The sequence below is a fragment of the Phalacrocorax aristotelis genome, chromosome 13, assembly GCF_949628215.1.
Source record: "Phalacrocorax aristotelis chromosome 13, bGulAri2.1, whole genome shotgun sequence".
Lineage (NCBI taxonomy): Eukaryota > Metazoa > Chordata > Aves > Suliformes > Phalacrocoracidae > Phalacrocorax > Phalacrocorax aristotelis.
Genome location: NC_134288.1, coordinates 9,501,801 through 9,516,796, shown reverse-complemented (window position 1 = coordinate 9,516,796; position 14,996 = coordinate 9,501,801). Strand labels below are relative to the sequence as shown.

Below are 14,996 nucleotides of genomic sequence, written 5' to 3'. Positions count from 1 at the left end.
AGGGAGGAGTGTTCCCGGCGGTGATGAGCCGGGCTGCCCCTTTCCCCGCCGCCCGTTGAGGTGACAGGCCCAGCCCAGCGCCCCCGGGGAAACCCAGGCCGCCGGAGCCGGCCGGCTGTGGCGAGCGGCCGGGCGCCATGCCCGGTCCTCGGACCGGCGCCGTGATAGACCCCATCGGCACGCGGGATCCCGTGGAAGTGGGCGGAGCTAGAGACCGCCAATCGCAGGCAAGCGAGTGGGCGGAGCCGCGCCGTAGCAACGCGGCGGGTTTCCCCGCCCCCTAGCAACCGCCCGCCCCACCCTCCCCGCGCGGCTCGCTCCCTCTCGAGCCGGCGAGCGGCGCTCGCTGCCGCCGGTGTGACGCTCGTGTGACGCGAGCGCGTAGCGTGCGAGTGACGTGGTCCCGGGCAGGCGGGCGGGGCCGGTTTGAACGCGGAGGAGACGGGGCGAGAGCGGGGCAGGTAACGGGCCGGGCCGCGGCGCTGCGGCGGCGGGCGGGGCGGGACGGGACGGGACTGCGGGCGCGGGCCCGGGCCCGGGGAGCGGCGGGCGGGCAGGCGGCGGGCTGTGAGGGGAGCGGCGTGAGGCCTGCAGGGCCGGGCCGCGCCTGCCCCGGGCGCGCCCCTCGGCGGGCGCGGGGTGCCGCGGGGCCGCGGCGGGAGGCGGTGGCGGCGGAGCAGCGGGGCGGGGCGGAACGGGCCTCCCGCTGTGGCGGGTGGGGGGAAGGCGCGGCGGCGGTGGGGGAGAAGTGGGACACGGGACACGGCCCCCGGCCCCACCCGCGGCGGGGGCGTGCGGCGCGGCCGGCCCTGACCGGCAGCAGCTGCACCGGGGCTCCGCGGCCGGGCAGCGAGCGCGGCGGCTCCGCTTTGTGCCGGCGGGGCTGGGCGGGGACGGGCTGCTTGGTATTTCTCCCTGGAGAGATACCGTGGTCGACCAGGAAGTATTCCTGCCGCGGATGAGAGGGATGAATAACGTGCCGCAGCTGTGATTCCTTTCATCAAAGTTTCCATGTGAGTGCCTCGGTGTTAATTTTTCTTCAGAAAGCACGAAACCCTGTCCTGTACAGTTGTGATGAAACGAGGTCCGGCCTCCCAGCTGTGAGCAGCAGGCAGCTTCATCGCGTTTCCTGTGCTTCATGTTATGCTTGGCTGTTGTGTCATGAAGGCTCAAAAGGAAGCTCTTCCACCGCAGCCTAGTGACCGTGTCTTAACAGCAGCGATGAAAACACGCAGTATTAGTTTTTGTGGTATTTACACCTTTGGTTCTGTCTTTCAGAAAATGGCAGTTAATGTGTATTCTACTTCAGTGACTAGCGATAACTTGAGTCGACATGACATGCTCGCGTGGATCAATGAGTCTCTGCAGCTGACGCTGACAAAGATTGAACAGCTGTGCTCAGGTAAGGGGGCTCAGAGTGAGAGGAATTCCAGGTTCCATGTGCATCCTGGTTCTGTGGAGGTGCAGCCGCACTGTGTGAACCGTCTGTGCTGGCCCTCTGCAGCCATACAGTTGCCTTAATTGCTGGTATGAACAGATTCATGGTCAGTGTTGTTACAGTAAGTGTTATAATCTGGTTATGGTTAGAATTTTATTGAAATCATTGTTAATAATGTAAGTGTAATGAAAAGGCGTATTCAGAATCACCTCAGTGTAGATGCAGTAAGACAGAATGGGGATTAAAGTCTTACAAATAAAATAACTAGCATAAACAAATGTGATCTCTTACGGAAGAGAACTAGTTAGGACATTTGGGAGGTGCCTGAAGATACCGATTGGGCAGAAGGAGCAGTGTGAGGAAGGCATACTGGTGACTCTTGGCTTCAGCCTCAGGACTTTACAACTCCTTATGGTGAAGAAGCATGTCAGCCTGTGTTACCCTAGCTTACTTTGGCTTGAGCTGACTTTGGCAAAGCAGAATCTTGGATAGAGTTGTAGGCAGAAAAGGGGAAGTGACTGTGGTACTGAAATGGAGTCAAGTGTCATCATAGGGAGGAGTATGTGTGTGGGAGGAGGCTTGTAGAAACGAATAAAATATAATAGTCTATGGAGTAGGAGCTGAAAAAAAAAAACCCCCAAGGCTGAAAATGCAGTGTAGGTAAAAGATGGTGATTTGGGTACTGCAACAGTTAGGTGAAAGGGACTTAGTGAAAAGTGGAAGCACCGGTCATACAGTGAGTTTGAGATAAGGTGTTGCTCACAGAATGAGAGATACAGAATAAAAGAAGGAATAAATTTAAAATAAGTCTGGGAATGTCCATACAGCCTCTGGCTGAGTCCGTGGGAGAAACATTGACAAAGATCACAGAGAAGCAGGGTATTTACAGTAGACATCTGACAGATATTTGTAGTGGCTTTTGTCTGGTGAGATGATGGAGGAAAACTGTATGGATGAAGGAACCAAAGTTCTGCAACCACAGGAGTAAGGGAAATGTAAGTTTTGTCCACTTTCAGATAGACGGATTAAAAAAGCTGACACATGCAGTATTGATTTATACAGCTGAGAAGTTTTGCTTAGAATTGGTGTGTGTCTTGAATGCTATGACAGCTCTGTCTCTGAGAAGTGAGGATAATTAATACTGGCTCTGCAGAATTTCAGCTCACCTGTTTTCAGGAAAAGACTGAGAGCTGTTGATGTGGCATGTGCTGAGTAATGTCCCTTTCCTGTGTCTGCAAAAATACTTCATGCCTCTGCAGGTGTGGAAGTGGCTTCCACTGTCTGTCATAGTCATGTGAAAACAGGAGTTTCCAAGCTGCTTTGCTACCTTTGGCAAGGACAGTAGTGGCAGCAGCAGTTTCTGGTTGCATAAATGCACAGATGATGTTTGGCTTATGCTGTGATCTTCTCTTTTGTTGTCATCTTTATTGCTCAAACTACCAATAGTTAGCAAACCCCTGATTTCTAGCAAGCCATCTATTTTCTGAGCTGGGCATTGGAGTTCTTTAGCAAGTGAACTGAAAGACAGTGGAGATCAAACAGCAAGATTATTTTTTTTTTAATTTGCACCAGTGGATAAGCCACAGTCTTCTAGTAGCAGGTGAAAGTGGGAGCCCCAGAGACCTGCAAAATACTTTGGTAGAAGGGGAACAGTATAGGACTTTGTCACCTGTGGCTGAGATGAATAGACTAGTTTAGGGCAACACCATGAGGTATGACTTCTTGGCTTTCAGATACCTCACAAAAGCTTGTCATGTAGCTGTTTAAAGCTTTGGGTTAAGGTTCCCATTATGCTTTGTTGATACTGGTGGGGGGAATAATGCTTAGAATGTTGCACTTGTAATTTCAGTGGCACACAGTTGCATATCATCACTGCAGAGTGAGAATACAGTTTTAAAATGTATTTTCTTTTAATGGATGGGTGTGTATGTTCTGAAAAAGCCAATTTTTTTGGAGGTGGTTGTCGAGTCTTTGTGGCTGAACTGAATCCCTCTTTTTGCTCTTTCTACAGTAAGAGCTGAATTGAAAGACATGAAAGATTTAAAATTAATAGAAGGAAACACTGTCTCATTTCAGTTCTTTGATTAAGGCATGATTTAAATATAATCCAGTTTAATTTGGCCTCTTACCTTTAGGGCACCTTGCGTTGTGTATAGGTTCTGTTTGTAGTAAGTAAGTGTGTCACTATTTTAATAACGATTAAATATAACTTTTAGAATAATTTTCTAGTTTAGTTCTGTTAGGGTTGATAAGAGTAGCTTACATATGTGTTAGACACATGAAATGTCTCAGATTTGTGGTTCAGATATCCATGAAGAAAGTCAAATTACTCATTGGGTTTTTTTTCTCTGGGGGTTATGGAGGCAGTATTGCTCTTGTTCATAAGGGTTCAAGTCATGAGACCAAACGTTTGGTTCTGCAGCTCACTCAAGGTTATTTATGACCATGCTGTCAGAACAGGAGACTGAAGGTTCCTGTTTTCTTGCTTTTGTTGCCTTTAAGGGATTGTGTAGCTGAGGAATTCATCAGGTCAGTTTGCTGATCTGACTATAAAGTACCTTACGCAGGGTAGTGAGATGACTTGATTCATCCTAGGATCTGTATTTTTTTTTTTTTTTGGCAGGTGCTGCATACTGTCAATTTATGGATATGCTCTTCCCAGGTTCTGTAGCGCTCAAGAAAGTGAAGTTTCAAGCAAAATTGGAACATGAGTACATTCAGAACTTCAAGGTTCTACAAGCAGGTTTTAAAAGAATGGGTGTTGACAAAGTAAGCTGGATTGTGATTCTCTGTAGATGGAATGTACTTTCAAATTTAGAGCCGAATAGATCTGGGAACAGAGTTTGCTTTTGGCTTGTAAATATCAAAAGTTTTGGTTTTGGTTGGCGTTGGGGTCCTTGCTTGATTTAGGACAATATCTGCTTTATTCCAGCTAAGGTTAGCTTTCTAGTTCTTACTGACTGGATGAATTTTTCCATTTTAACTCTGTGCATCTTATGTAGCACAGACTAATATTGAAATTTCTGTTAGGTAAGGTTTACTTCTTTCGCGTTTGAACCATCTTTGTACCAGGTATGTTCCCATAACCTAATGGTGTGTTAGTCCTAAGGATTTCAAATTCCTCTTTACAAGCGTATGTAACTTTAAGCTAGTGAAAATGACATCTGTGAAAAAACTTTTTCAGATCGAATGATAGTTCTGCTTATGGAAGGGTGATTTATCTAGGTAATAGATACTGACAACATGTTTGGTATGGTGCAGAACATTTCTGTGTTAAAGTTTTTTTCTGTCATTAAGAGGGTGCCTCATTCTGTGTTGGCTAGCAGCTTCAACGCATATTGAATAGGTCTTCTCCATGGGGGAAGTAGCTTGTGCAGAATGTCCAGAAAAGGACAGCCAGCCATGCTTTCAAATGCTGAGTGGTCACGTAATGGTAGTGGCTCCTGGCCCCTGCCAGGTAATGACCTCTCAGCTCGTGACCTACAGACAAGACTTCAGTTTCCTGCATCTTTTTAGTAATCTTCGGTTATACTCCTCATTCCAGAGTAACTGTAATTGTAATCTACTAAAAAGGTGATGTTTAGATCTCGTAGGAGTTCTGTGTGTTAGCAGTCTGAAATTGGTCAGCAGTTCAGATTCATGAAACCTAGCACTGGATGAGCCAGCTTCACATTTACTGAACGAAGTGTTGTGTTGAAACTTGGTGTAGCAGAAACCTTGCTGCAGAATTATTGAAAATTATTTGGACCCTTACAGCGAAAACATTAGTTGTTTTAAATTCCAATTGTTAGCAAACATCCTACTGTTTGACATACAGTTATGTTCAAGAAGGGTTTTCTCTAGGTGGGACAAAGACTTACATTTGCATATCTTCTGAATGCACTAATTTTAAAACTTCATATAAAAAGAGAGAGAGAGGTTCTTTACCCTTAATACGAGTTTGACTTTTTTTTTTCCCCCTCCAGATAATCCCTGTGGACAAACTAGTGAAAGGAAAATTTCAGGACAACTTTGAATTTGTTCAGTGGTTCAAAAAATTTTTTGATGCAAACTATGATGGGAAGGAGTATGATCCTGTTGCAGCTCGACAAGGCCAAGAGACAGTAGCACCAAACCTTGTTGCTCCAGTTGTGAACAAACCCAAGAAATCCCTCAGTTCTAGCAGCGCAGGTAGAGAAAATAGTTAAAAGATTATCTAGATCATTAAAAACTCTGGGGAAAATAAGACTGGGTTGCTATTTGAAATCAGTGTATGAAGTTACAGTATTTTGCATCTTGTTTTGGAGACGCTAGGCTTCAAACACTTGAGTCATCCTGTAGTACCTAGTTTTCTGGAAGCTACAGAAAGAACAATCTTCTCTAAAAGAGAAAATGGCAAGGATTTGTGCCAACACATGCAAAAAAAAAAAAAAAAAGGGACGTCATATGGTGTCAAGAAGGAAGGACCGTATCTTCAAACTCTTACAGACCTAAGCATGTTTGGAAGGGGGTTAGTACCTTATAGGAGGAAGAAAGGTGTTCTGAGAGGAACTAACACTGAATTAATCTTGCAGCCCCACAGAGGCCCATTGTTACGCAGAGGACTGCAGCAACTCCAAAAACTGGTACTGGAATGGTCAAAAAGGCTGCAGGAGATGATGAGTCAGCAGGATTGATTGAGCAGGTGTGTTGACCAAAATGGTCCTGCATACTGACCTGTGCTGTATAGATTTATGTGCAGATTTTTTTTTTAAATAGCATGAAATGACTGGGTCAGGCAGATGGAAGAAAATTATCTGAATCTAGTAAGCTCATTTAAAATAATTTAATTGGAAACCTTAATTATAATGGTCGTGCTCTCCTGATAGGAGCGAAACCCCTTCTGCAGAACATAAGCGCCGAGACATTTAAACCTAGTATGTGCCATATCACACATAGCATTGTATTTCCACAGCTGTGTTGCAGCTATCACGGCATTCCAACTGAGCTATGAGCAGCTGCTACTTCACTGAAAATACTGAATGTAATACAACTAAAACTGCCATCAGTGTGAGAGTTGTCTTGAAAGAATGTGTTAGCAAAGAAAAACTGCAGGCAGTTAGTGCTTTACCTATTTCATTTAATAAGCCTGTAGAATTTCCAAGTGGTTTTGCGTGTGTTGGACTAGGTGTTGTGGCAGTAATATTACAATTTGGGAACTAGACCTTTTCCTCCTCCCAGTTCTGCACCTCCGTCTTGGTTACTTCTGAAGTGTTTTGCATATTAACACCCTCCGAGAGCTTTGGGGACCCTGCCTTTTGAATAGATACTACTGAATTCTGTCTGTGGTGGATAAATTAATATTGATGCCCTTTGACAGATCAATGTATTGAAACTTACTGTTGAAGACCTGGAGAAGGAGAGGGACTTCTACTTTGGCAAATTGAGGAACATCGAATTGATCTGCCAGGAGAATGAAGGGGAGAATGATCCAGTGTTGCAGAGGATTGTGGAAATTCTTTATGCCACAGATGTAAGTAATCTGGTTTAAATTGTATTGCATAGTTCCTCCCTCCTCCTGTAGCTGGAAGCTGGTTTGCTTTTCAGGGCTCACTCTATTTCTACTTTTTTTTTTTCTTTAGGTTTATGGCCTAGCTTTTTGCTGTAATAAAGGCACAGATAACATAATTATAGTCAGGCAGCAAACAAGGTTAGACTTTCATACAGAGTACGTAACAGATACATCAAAGATGAGGAAAATAACTCTTCTGGTGACATATCTTGACACTGTAAATGTACACTTAAGGGTGTATATCCTAAGTAAAAGGGAAATAATAAGAGCATACAGAGTAGCCAGGAACTGATTTGACATCAGATTTTCATTAAAGCACTTGTTTTATTCCCCTTCAGGAAGGCTTTGTGATACCTGACGAAGGAGCACCACAGGAGGAACAAGAAGAGTATTAACAGACCACATACTGTACCAGCAGAGCAGCAACATCAGAATTCTTTGCCCCAGATCATGTGCTTAACTGTAAAATACTCCACTTTATTCTTAGAGGACTCACTGGTTTCTTTTCATAAGCAAAAAAAGTACCTCCTCTTAAAGTGCACTTTGCAGAAGTTTCACTTTTTACAGTGGGTTTGAGTTAGGAGCTCTTTCTCACTTTGTAGCAGAGCAGTATTCACATCTAGGTGGTATATTTAGGGAGCAAGAGGCTGAATATTTGGAACTTGTTGCAGAATGATTTGCTGGTAAAACACTGATTTGTGGGAAGACTCTTTGCATCAAAGTTGGTGTGTATTAGAGAAATTGAAGACTCTGACTCACAGAAAGATTGAGTTAATGTGAAATTGCAGCACAGAAATTATAATAAAATGCCTTAAGAGTATTTAAAATATGCTTCCATATGCCAAATTGAAGTAATGTGACAGGAGATTTTATGTGCTTCATATTGGGGTAGACGATTGTTTAACTCCATTCACTGCTGTCTGAGAGGCCTTGCATGGCAATCTCACTTTGTCAGCAAGTGCTCAAAAGGGGCTATTAAAACAAAACTCCATTCCTATGTAAAGCTGCTTACTAAGTGATTAGTTCTCGATGAAATAGGCCTTAACGTTGCCTGTCACAAGATTAGAGGGAGTATGAACAGCTGAGACACATAAATTACCTTGAAGAGTGCTAAAGCCTTTTTGTACGGCATTGTGGCTAATGACTTTGCCAAAATGTACTGTGTTTTCTGTAAGAAAAACAAAACAAAAAAAAGCAAAAGGCCTCCAGTCTTACTGCCTAAAATGCTCTTCAGAAGTAAATTTCCTTCCTGGCTCTTCTTTCTGTTTGTCCTGTTTCTTTTTGGTTTTGTTGGTATACTTTTTAGTCTCTCATTTGTTCTTTTCTCTTTCCCATCCCAAGGAATGCTGATCAAATCCGATAGTTGTAACAGTACTTGTACTGTACAACTATCTAGATTGAAAGTGAATTGAACACATGATGATGATTTTTCTGTCTTTTTTTCTATTTTTTTTTACTCCCCCTTTCAAACCAGGGCATATCTAATAATAATACTTGCCAGTTCAGTAGTCTGCTGGGGTAAAAACTAAAAGATGCTGGCTAACAGAGCTAATGTTATTGCAGAAAATACAGTACTGAGACTAACTTAAATATTAATATTTAAAGTACTTTCCTTAACTGTCCTTTTTTGCTATCATGCCCCTCATTACTGTTGTGTTTGGCAAGATCCTGCAAGACTTCTGATCCCCCTTCACTACTGAGATTGATCAGTCCTGTTGTGCTTGTATTCATTTGTTTCTGGTGGTAGCTTGTCCTAAAATGTGTGTAGGAGAGCATTTTATGGTAATTGTTGTGTAGTGCATGAATCTTTGTGAAATTCAGAGAAAAACCCAAATTCAGTGAATGCCAAAAAAGCAAGTATCTAGCCATTGTTTAAAATTGCAGTGGTGCTATTTCTCTTGTGGCCTTTTAGACTTTTGTTGCCCTAAAACTCCATTTTACTGAGAAACCATATTTGACTTGGATTTTTCTTGACAGGGTTTTTCTATTTTAAGCAGTTTCTAAATAAAGTTCTGTATTTCAAGAGTGTCATGTCTGCTGGAGTCTCTCATGCTTTCAGATATGATTAGGCAAAGCTAAAGTCTGTGATAGTTTTCATGATGAAGCTTGCAGGACCTGGAATATCAGCTTTCATTCTGTAGTCCTAGTAATAGTCATTGCTAACTTGAAAAGCAGGAATGTTGAAACTTTCCTTGGAGCGTGCTGGGGGAAACCATTGCTTGAGTTTTGGGTTTGGGTTTTGTTGGTTTTGTGGTTGTTTTTTTTTTTTAAAAAGTTTATTTTTTTTATTCCCCCCCCCCCAAGTTGATGAGATGTGAGTGTATTGTTGGCTTCCTCCTTCTAATGGTGTGAGAATGGGGCTGTGTAACAGGAATGCTGTTGCATGACTTTAAGTGTGTTTAAAATGTTTTAAAACTGCTAAAACACTGGTTATTAGTTATAAACAAATAAGATGTTAACCGCATCTGTCACCAGTCTCTGAGCAGATTGACTGTAAACTTAGCTGAGTTGTTTCATTTGAAGTGTTTCACAGATGAGCTTAAATGTTACTGTCACAGATGTGTGCACAGACCAGCATCTTCAGAGAAGTGCTTATGGGATGTATCTATCCTTGAAATTGGAAGTGTTCCCGGCAGGGCTTCTCTATCATGCTGGAGAACACCCTCCCTGCCCCTGAGGTGCTCCATAGATACCTTATTTGAAAGAACAGGCATTGCTGGCATTGCCTACTGGTGTTGGACTACAGAAGTGCAGACCTAGAACGGGGGTTTTGATGCACATAAAATCTTCTTTACCGTTACTTGCTTGCTTTGAGGTTGGAAGCATATATTTTTTTTTCAACTCTAAATACTCCATTATTCCAGCAACTCAAAGCAAAAGATGGCAATAGTATGTGGCTGAGTTTGAAAAGGGCTTCTTGGTTGTCTGCAGTCCAGTTGCGCACTGGGACCTGGTTGCTTGAAGTCCCTTTTGCATGTGTGGAACTGTGAAGCACCCAGGTCATCAAATGGGTTGTGTTACGTTGATTTTGATCTCTGTTAGCAAAGCAAGCAAATATCCTTTTATGCTAAGAGAATGATGAGTCAGAAATACTGCTAGTGCGCCTTGTGAGACTTGAATGTGTGGATGTGCATTATAAAACTAGAAACTGCGGTCTTGTAAGTCAAATGCTGCTAAGATTTCCAGTTGCTTACATCACTACTTTGCCACCAAGATGAGTTATAAATGGAATGGGGACAAAGGCATGTAGTCAACTTATGACTACATTATAGATATCTTGGCATAATCTGTTTTTAAATGTCATTTTGGGAAGAAAATAACAATAAGCCCAACTCAAACCCATAGACTTAACATAGCTACTCTGTTACACTGGTACAGTATATGCTGTTAAATATTAAATGATCACCTGCCGAACAATTCCGATGGCATCCAACCTTTCTTAGTATCTTAGTTTTATCAGATATTTGAAAAATGGACAGAATGGAAGAAGCAAAAGCTCACATCTCCTTTCTGTACCAACATGTCTTACTTGCAGGTGGACTTGTGGATGTTTTTTAAACTTCTATTGTTCAATTTTTTAAGAATTCCTGGTTTGCAATGACAATTCGTACTGTAACTGTTAAACGCCTTCAAATAAAGGCCAAAAACTTACTTGCTGTTGTATCATCACTACTTAATGTGCCTGCCTGAGCACCCAGTCATCTTGTAGTCTGTCTAGTCTAATGTCCATTCGCAGGAATGTGCGTGTCCTTCAGGAGTGGGAGTTCTTCTTTCTTAGAACATCCTTCCAAGGATAAGGCTAGAATCTACTTCTCACAAAAGAAAGATTTTTTTTTTTGTTTTGTTTTTTTGGAAGTCAATGTGTAAACATAATGAGGACTCTACCGTAGATTTCAAGCTAGCCTGGTGGTACGCAGACTAGCCTCTCAATTTCTATGCTAGCGCAAGAAACAGAGTGGGTAATAATATGGGCCTAACATATGGGCTGTTATTGCAGGGGCTGCAAACAACCCAGGTTACTGGCGGAGAAAAAAATGTGCACCTGCATTTTGCGAGCAGGGCAGCTGAAGAATTTACTGATCTTTTAATGCAGAGAAAGTCAGGTGAGACAAAGTCATTTCAGGTCCACTTCTGGTTAATTGGAATATGAAATTGCAAGCCGTTTGGATGAGAGCATGCAATACTGTAGCTGGTGGTGCTTAGAATGCAGGGAACAAAAATGCAAACCATGTTTTTGCTGAAAGGAGACCTGAATAAACTTGATTGGTAAGATCTGGGATGAGATTTTGTGTCTGTGACTGTCAGTTCCTCACAAAAATTGTTTGGATGAGTTAATGGGCCTAGAATTAGAGGAAGGAAGGGTGTTAAACAGATGTGACTAGTGAACATGAAAGGTATGGAAGCAGAAATTAGAGAAGGTTGCAGTTATAAAGGAGCAAGATAAATGCATAGGAATAAAATCATGCCGTGAAATGGTACAGATAATGCTTGAATCTGATGTGAGAGAACACTTTTAAGGAAAGGAGCAATATTCTATGGCTAAAGAGGAATAATGGTGCACAAATACTGGACAGGGAATATGTGGTTAGGTAGTGGTACTGCAGAAAAGGAGCTAGTTTTGATACAGGCAAAGTCCATCCAAAGAAATGGAAAACAAAGGGGATTTATCTTTTTTGTAGTACCTGTTAAGCTGGAAGATTGGACTATCTGGAAGAAAATGGTATTTTTGAGGATATGCATACTTACACTGTTAATAAGACAGACAACCTATTGTCCAAGAAAATATTTTTCTTTTTCTCTTTAATAGAGAAGGAACAAAGTTAAACTTCTGAAATTTGCTAAGACCAAGAAGAAAGTTCCCAGAAGGCCATCCCAGCTTTCGAGAGTCAAAGGCCGCTTTCTGTAAAATATTATTCTTCTGTCTTTTTCAATGCAGATGGCAGGCTTTTTAAACTGTGGCCTTTAAATAATGTATATATATTTAACATATTGATACATAATTAGATGTATGAATAATTATTTAAACTATATATATTTATACAACATGAAGATAAACACAATATTCATATATAAATATGTAATATATGTGTGCATTTATATGTATAAAAATATATTTGGCCTGTCAGAACTGTAGGAAACATGAACTGGTGTTGGTTTTGGTTTTAAGTCTGAAAGGTGTTTTGCAGACATTTTGTTCTTGAAAATAATTTTGTAAAATGGTTGTCTGTCAATCTTCTCATACTGCTCTGACTCTGATTTTGTCCCCAGGGGATGCATAAGGATGAATGGACATTCAGGAGGCATTAAATCTCATGGGACAGCGTGGATATAAGTCCTGACATATTCAAAGATCTGCAGATTGATATTTATGAAGTGATGAGCAGATGAGGTTAGAATGAGGGGAAAGTGGAAGTGGGTCCATTTTTCAAAACCTGAATACAAACCCCTGTTTAATCTTGGCTTTTCTCTCAAAGAAGGGCTTTCTGGGAGAATGAGGAGGAAAACAGACAGAAGGGTTTGTGACAGTGCCTGTCAAGACAATAGTGAAGCTCCACAGCAGCCCCACGTAAAGGTAGAGAAAGGCAAAGAGGTGGAGCAGTCACCCCTGGGAGCTGTCTCCCCATGACCAGTGAATGCACAGGAACGTGGGAACAGACGAAATGTGTTGCTACAAAGGTGAATAACACCATAAGAAGTCACAACTGTCCTACTCTGACACGGTGCTGAAAGATGGGACACAAAGCTCCTGGTGGCAGCTGGTTTCATTCTTTTTTCAGATAAGACTGTTCTTTCTGAACCTCCCTAGAAATCCCAATCACCATAGATCCTTATTAAATACTTGGATGGATATGAAGAGCTTAAGAGCTCTCAGCTTCCTCATATGTAATGAAGGAATGAGAGATCTTCCTTCTTACTGCTGTATTATTAAGGTTAGTTCAATTCATGTGGGCCTGGAAGGTTAAATGTGTGGGTGATTAGTATGTGTAGGGCTTGGTACTGCCATAGCTACCCTGATAGTATTATCTGAGCTGGCTAATCTTAAACTAGGTCGGGTGTGAGCTGCAGTCAAGGCGTTGCCACAGTGAGTGTGCTCATAAGGTTATTTCCATTCATTTGAAATTTCAGGGTAGACATAGGCTGCACTTGTTTAATGATCTCTTGGTCTTCAAAAATGGCACAAGGGGAATGAGCAGTCATGATGCAGGTGAATAGAAAAGAAAAAACACAACAACAAAAAACCCAAAACCCAGACCCCCCTGCATTCTCTAGCTCTGTTAAAACATAATTTGGATGGACTCAATGAAAGAGCTGCAATATGCCACTCATTGCTTTCAAGATTTTTTGACACTTTTGATCGCTGCTTTAGGTGGTTTGTCGCTTTGTTTTTTTAATGGTTGAATAAATAGTTATAAATTCACATAAATATATTGAAATAATTAGATGGTGTAAGCCCCGCCAGCCAAATCTACAGGAGGGGGAATGCTCTCGGGGTCCTTGGAGTTGGGGAGCAAAGTTTTTTTTCCTCTACTGGAAGGTTTCTGCTGTGCTCTTTGATCAGGAGTACACGTGCGCAGTTGTCCCTACCTTTGAGACTCCTCTAAGCAGGAAACATCCATGTTTACGTAATCCTTCTGCACAGGAAGCTTTGTTTTCAGCCCAGTGAACTGTTTGGAGGCTTTATTAGTTTCACCTTAGTTTTCTGGGCAAATGAACCCTAAGAGTCCGCCATGCTTCAGCTGCTGCAGCAGGGTGGCTGGAGAGCCAGCTCGGTCAGCTGTGTCCATGGGGGTTGATGCCCTCTCTATTCAGATAATTTCCTGTTAGCTGCACCACAGCTATGAATTGAAAACTGGACTACTAAGGATGGGTTGAAGTTTGTCATAAGCATTATCAAAACTGGGGTTTAACACTTGCATTATCCTAAATTTCTCTTGGCTCATTCTGTTCTCACAGGCTGATGTCTTCAAAGTGTGCTTACGCTAGCAGGAGATGTGAGCTTGGTTACCTTGCATGGTAAAGCTTTTCAAACAGAGGCTGTTTCTTACAGCTATAGATAGTGTGTCAGAAATAGTAACCTTGTAAGAGTGTTCCAGTGTATTTGCTGTACTGCAACTGTCCTCCATTTCTGCGGGATGTAATTATGAGAATCTGTGTGCCATGAAAGCTCCATGCAGTCCATTCTTGAATCATACTGTTTTCCAGTCTAGGAGATTTTCAGACAGAGGTCAAAGGCTGCCTTTGAGAGATCTCCTGTGCCCAACAAGTGGAAGATACTATTTATGATCACTTACAATAAAAAACAAACTGGCTGGGAAACATCTCTCAAAATATGTGATGAAAAGAGTTTCTTCACCTCTTAATTTATGATATGCTTTTTATGAAAAATGTACCTTCATTTCCACATTCAATATTTGAAGGCAATAGCATTCAGGCTAGAGATTTCTAATAATAACAGCTGCAACCTGTGATTCCCTCTTGACCAATTTAGGAGAGTTTTGATTAGTGAGTGGTATTCACAACACAATTTTAATACTTCAGAATTATGTAGTGGTTTGTTCTGTGTGCAAAATCATGGCAGATACGTGTGCAAACTAGAAAGCAGCATGTATAAATGGCCCATTTAAAAATAACTGCGTACCATACCTGTCTGGGTGCATAATGGCTGTGAACTGCACCATTTAGGCTTCCAGTTAAATGCATTTGCTGATTTGGAAACTGTAGAAATAATCTGCAGAGTTCTTTTTGGGTTCACCTTTGATACAACGCTATTACAACATGCCATCTTTATGGTCTTTTTTTCTCAGTTATGAATTATCTGGTTGGGTCTAGGTCTCAATTTGCGGTGTTTGTTTTCACAGGTTTGAACGAGTTCTGCATGGCAATGAAAGAAATTATAGATAATACTAACAATAAAAATATTGATGACATGTTATAAAGACTGACATTGACTGTGATGCTTCATAGCCTGGGTAATGACACTGTCCTCTGTGATGAAAGATGAGGTCTAAGGAGTAGCAGTTGCAAAAG

At 42.1% G+C, this 14,996-nt stretch overlaps 1 protein-coding gene across 3 annotated transcripts; it reads left to right on the top strand.

Annotated features, from left to right (window-relative positions):
* The first annotated feature begins 360 nt into the window (after positions 1-360).
* On the top strand, positions 361-8,996 carry MAPRE1 (microtubule associated protein RP/EB family member 1). Of its 3 annotated transcripts, none has more exons than XM_075108402.1 (7): positions 361-461; positions 1,279-1,402; positions 4,062-4,207; positions 5,404-5,608; positions 5,992-6,101; positions 6,777-6,929; positions 7,307-8,996. In XM_075108402.1, the coding sequence occupies exons 2-7, from the start codon at positions 1,282-1,284 to the stop codon at positions 7,361-7,363; spliced, it is 792 nt and encodes a 263-aa protein (XP_074964503.1). In that variant the 5' UTR covers positions 361-461; positions 1,279-1,281; the 3' UTR covers positions 7,364-8,996. The 3 variants fall into 3 exon arrangements, with proteins under 3 accessions (XP_074964503.1, XP_074964504.1, XP_074964505.1); XM_075108403.1 differs by having other exon boundaries at positions 399-457; XM_075108404.1 differs by lacking the exon at positions 361-461 and adding an exon at positions 844-1,013.
* The last annotated feature ends 6,000 nt before the right edge of the window (positions 8,997-14,996 follow it).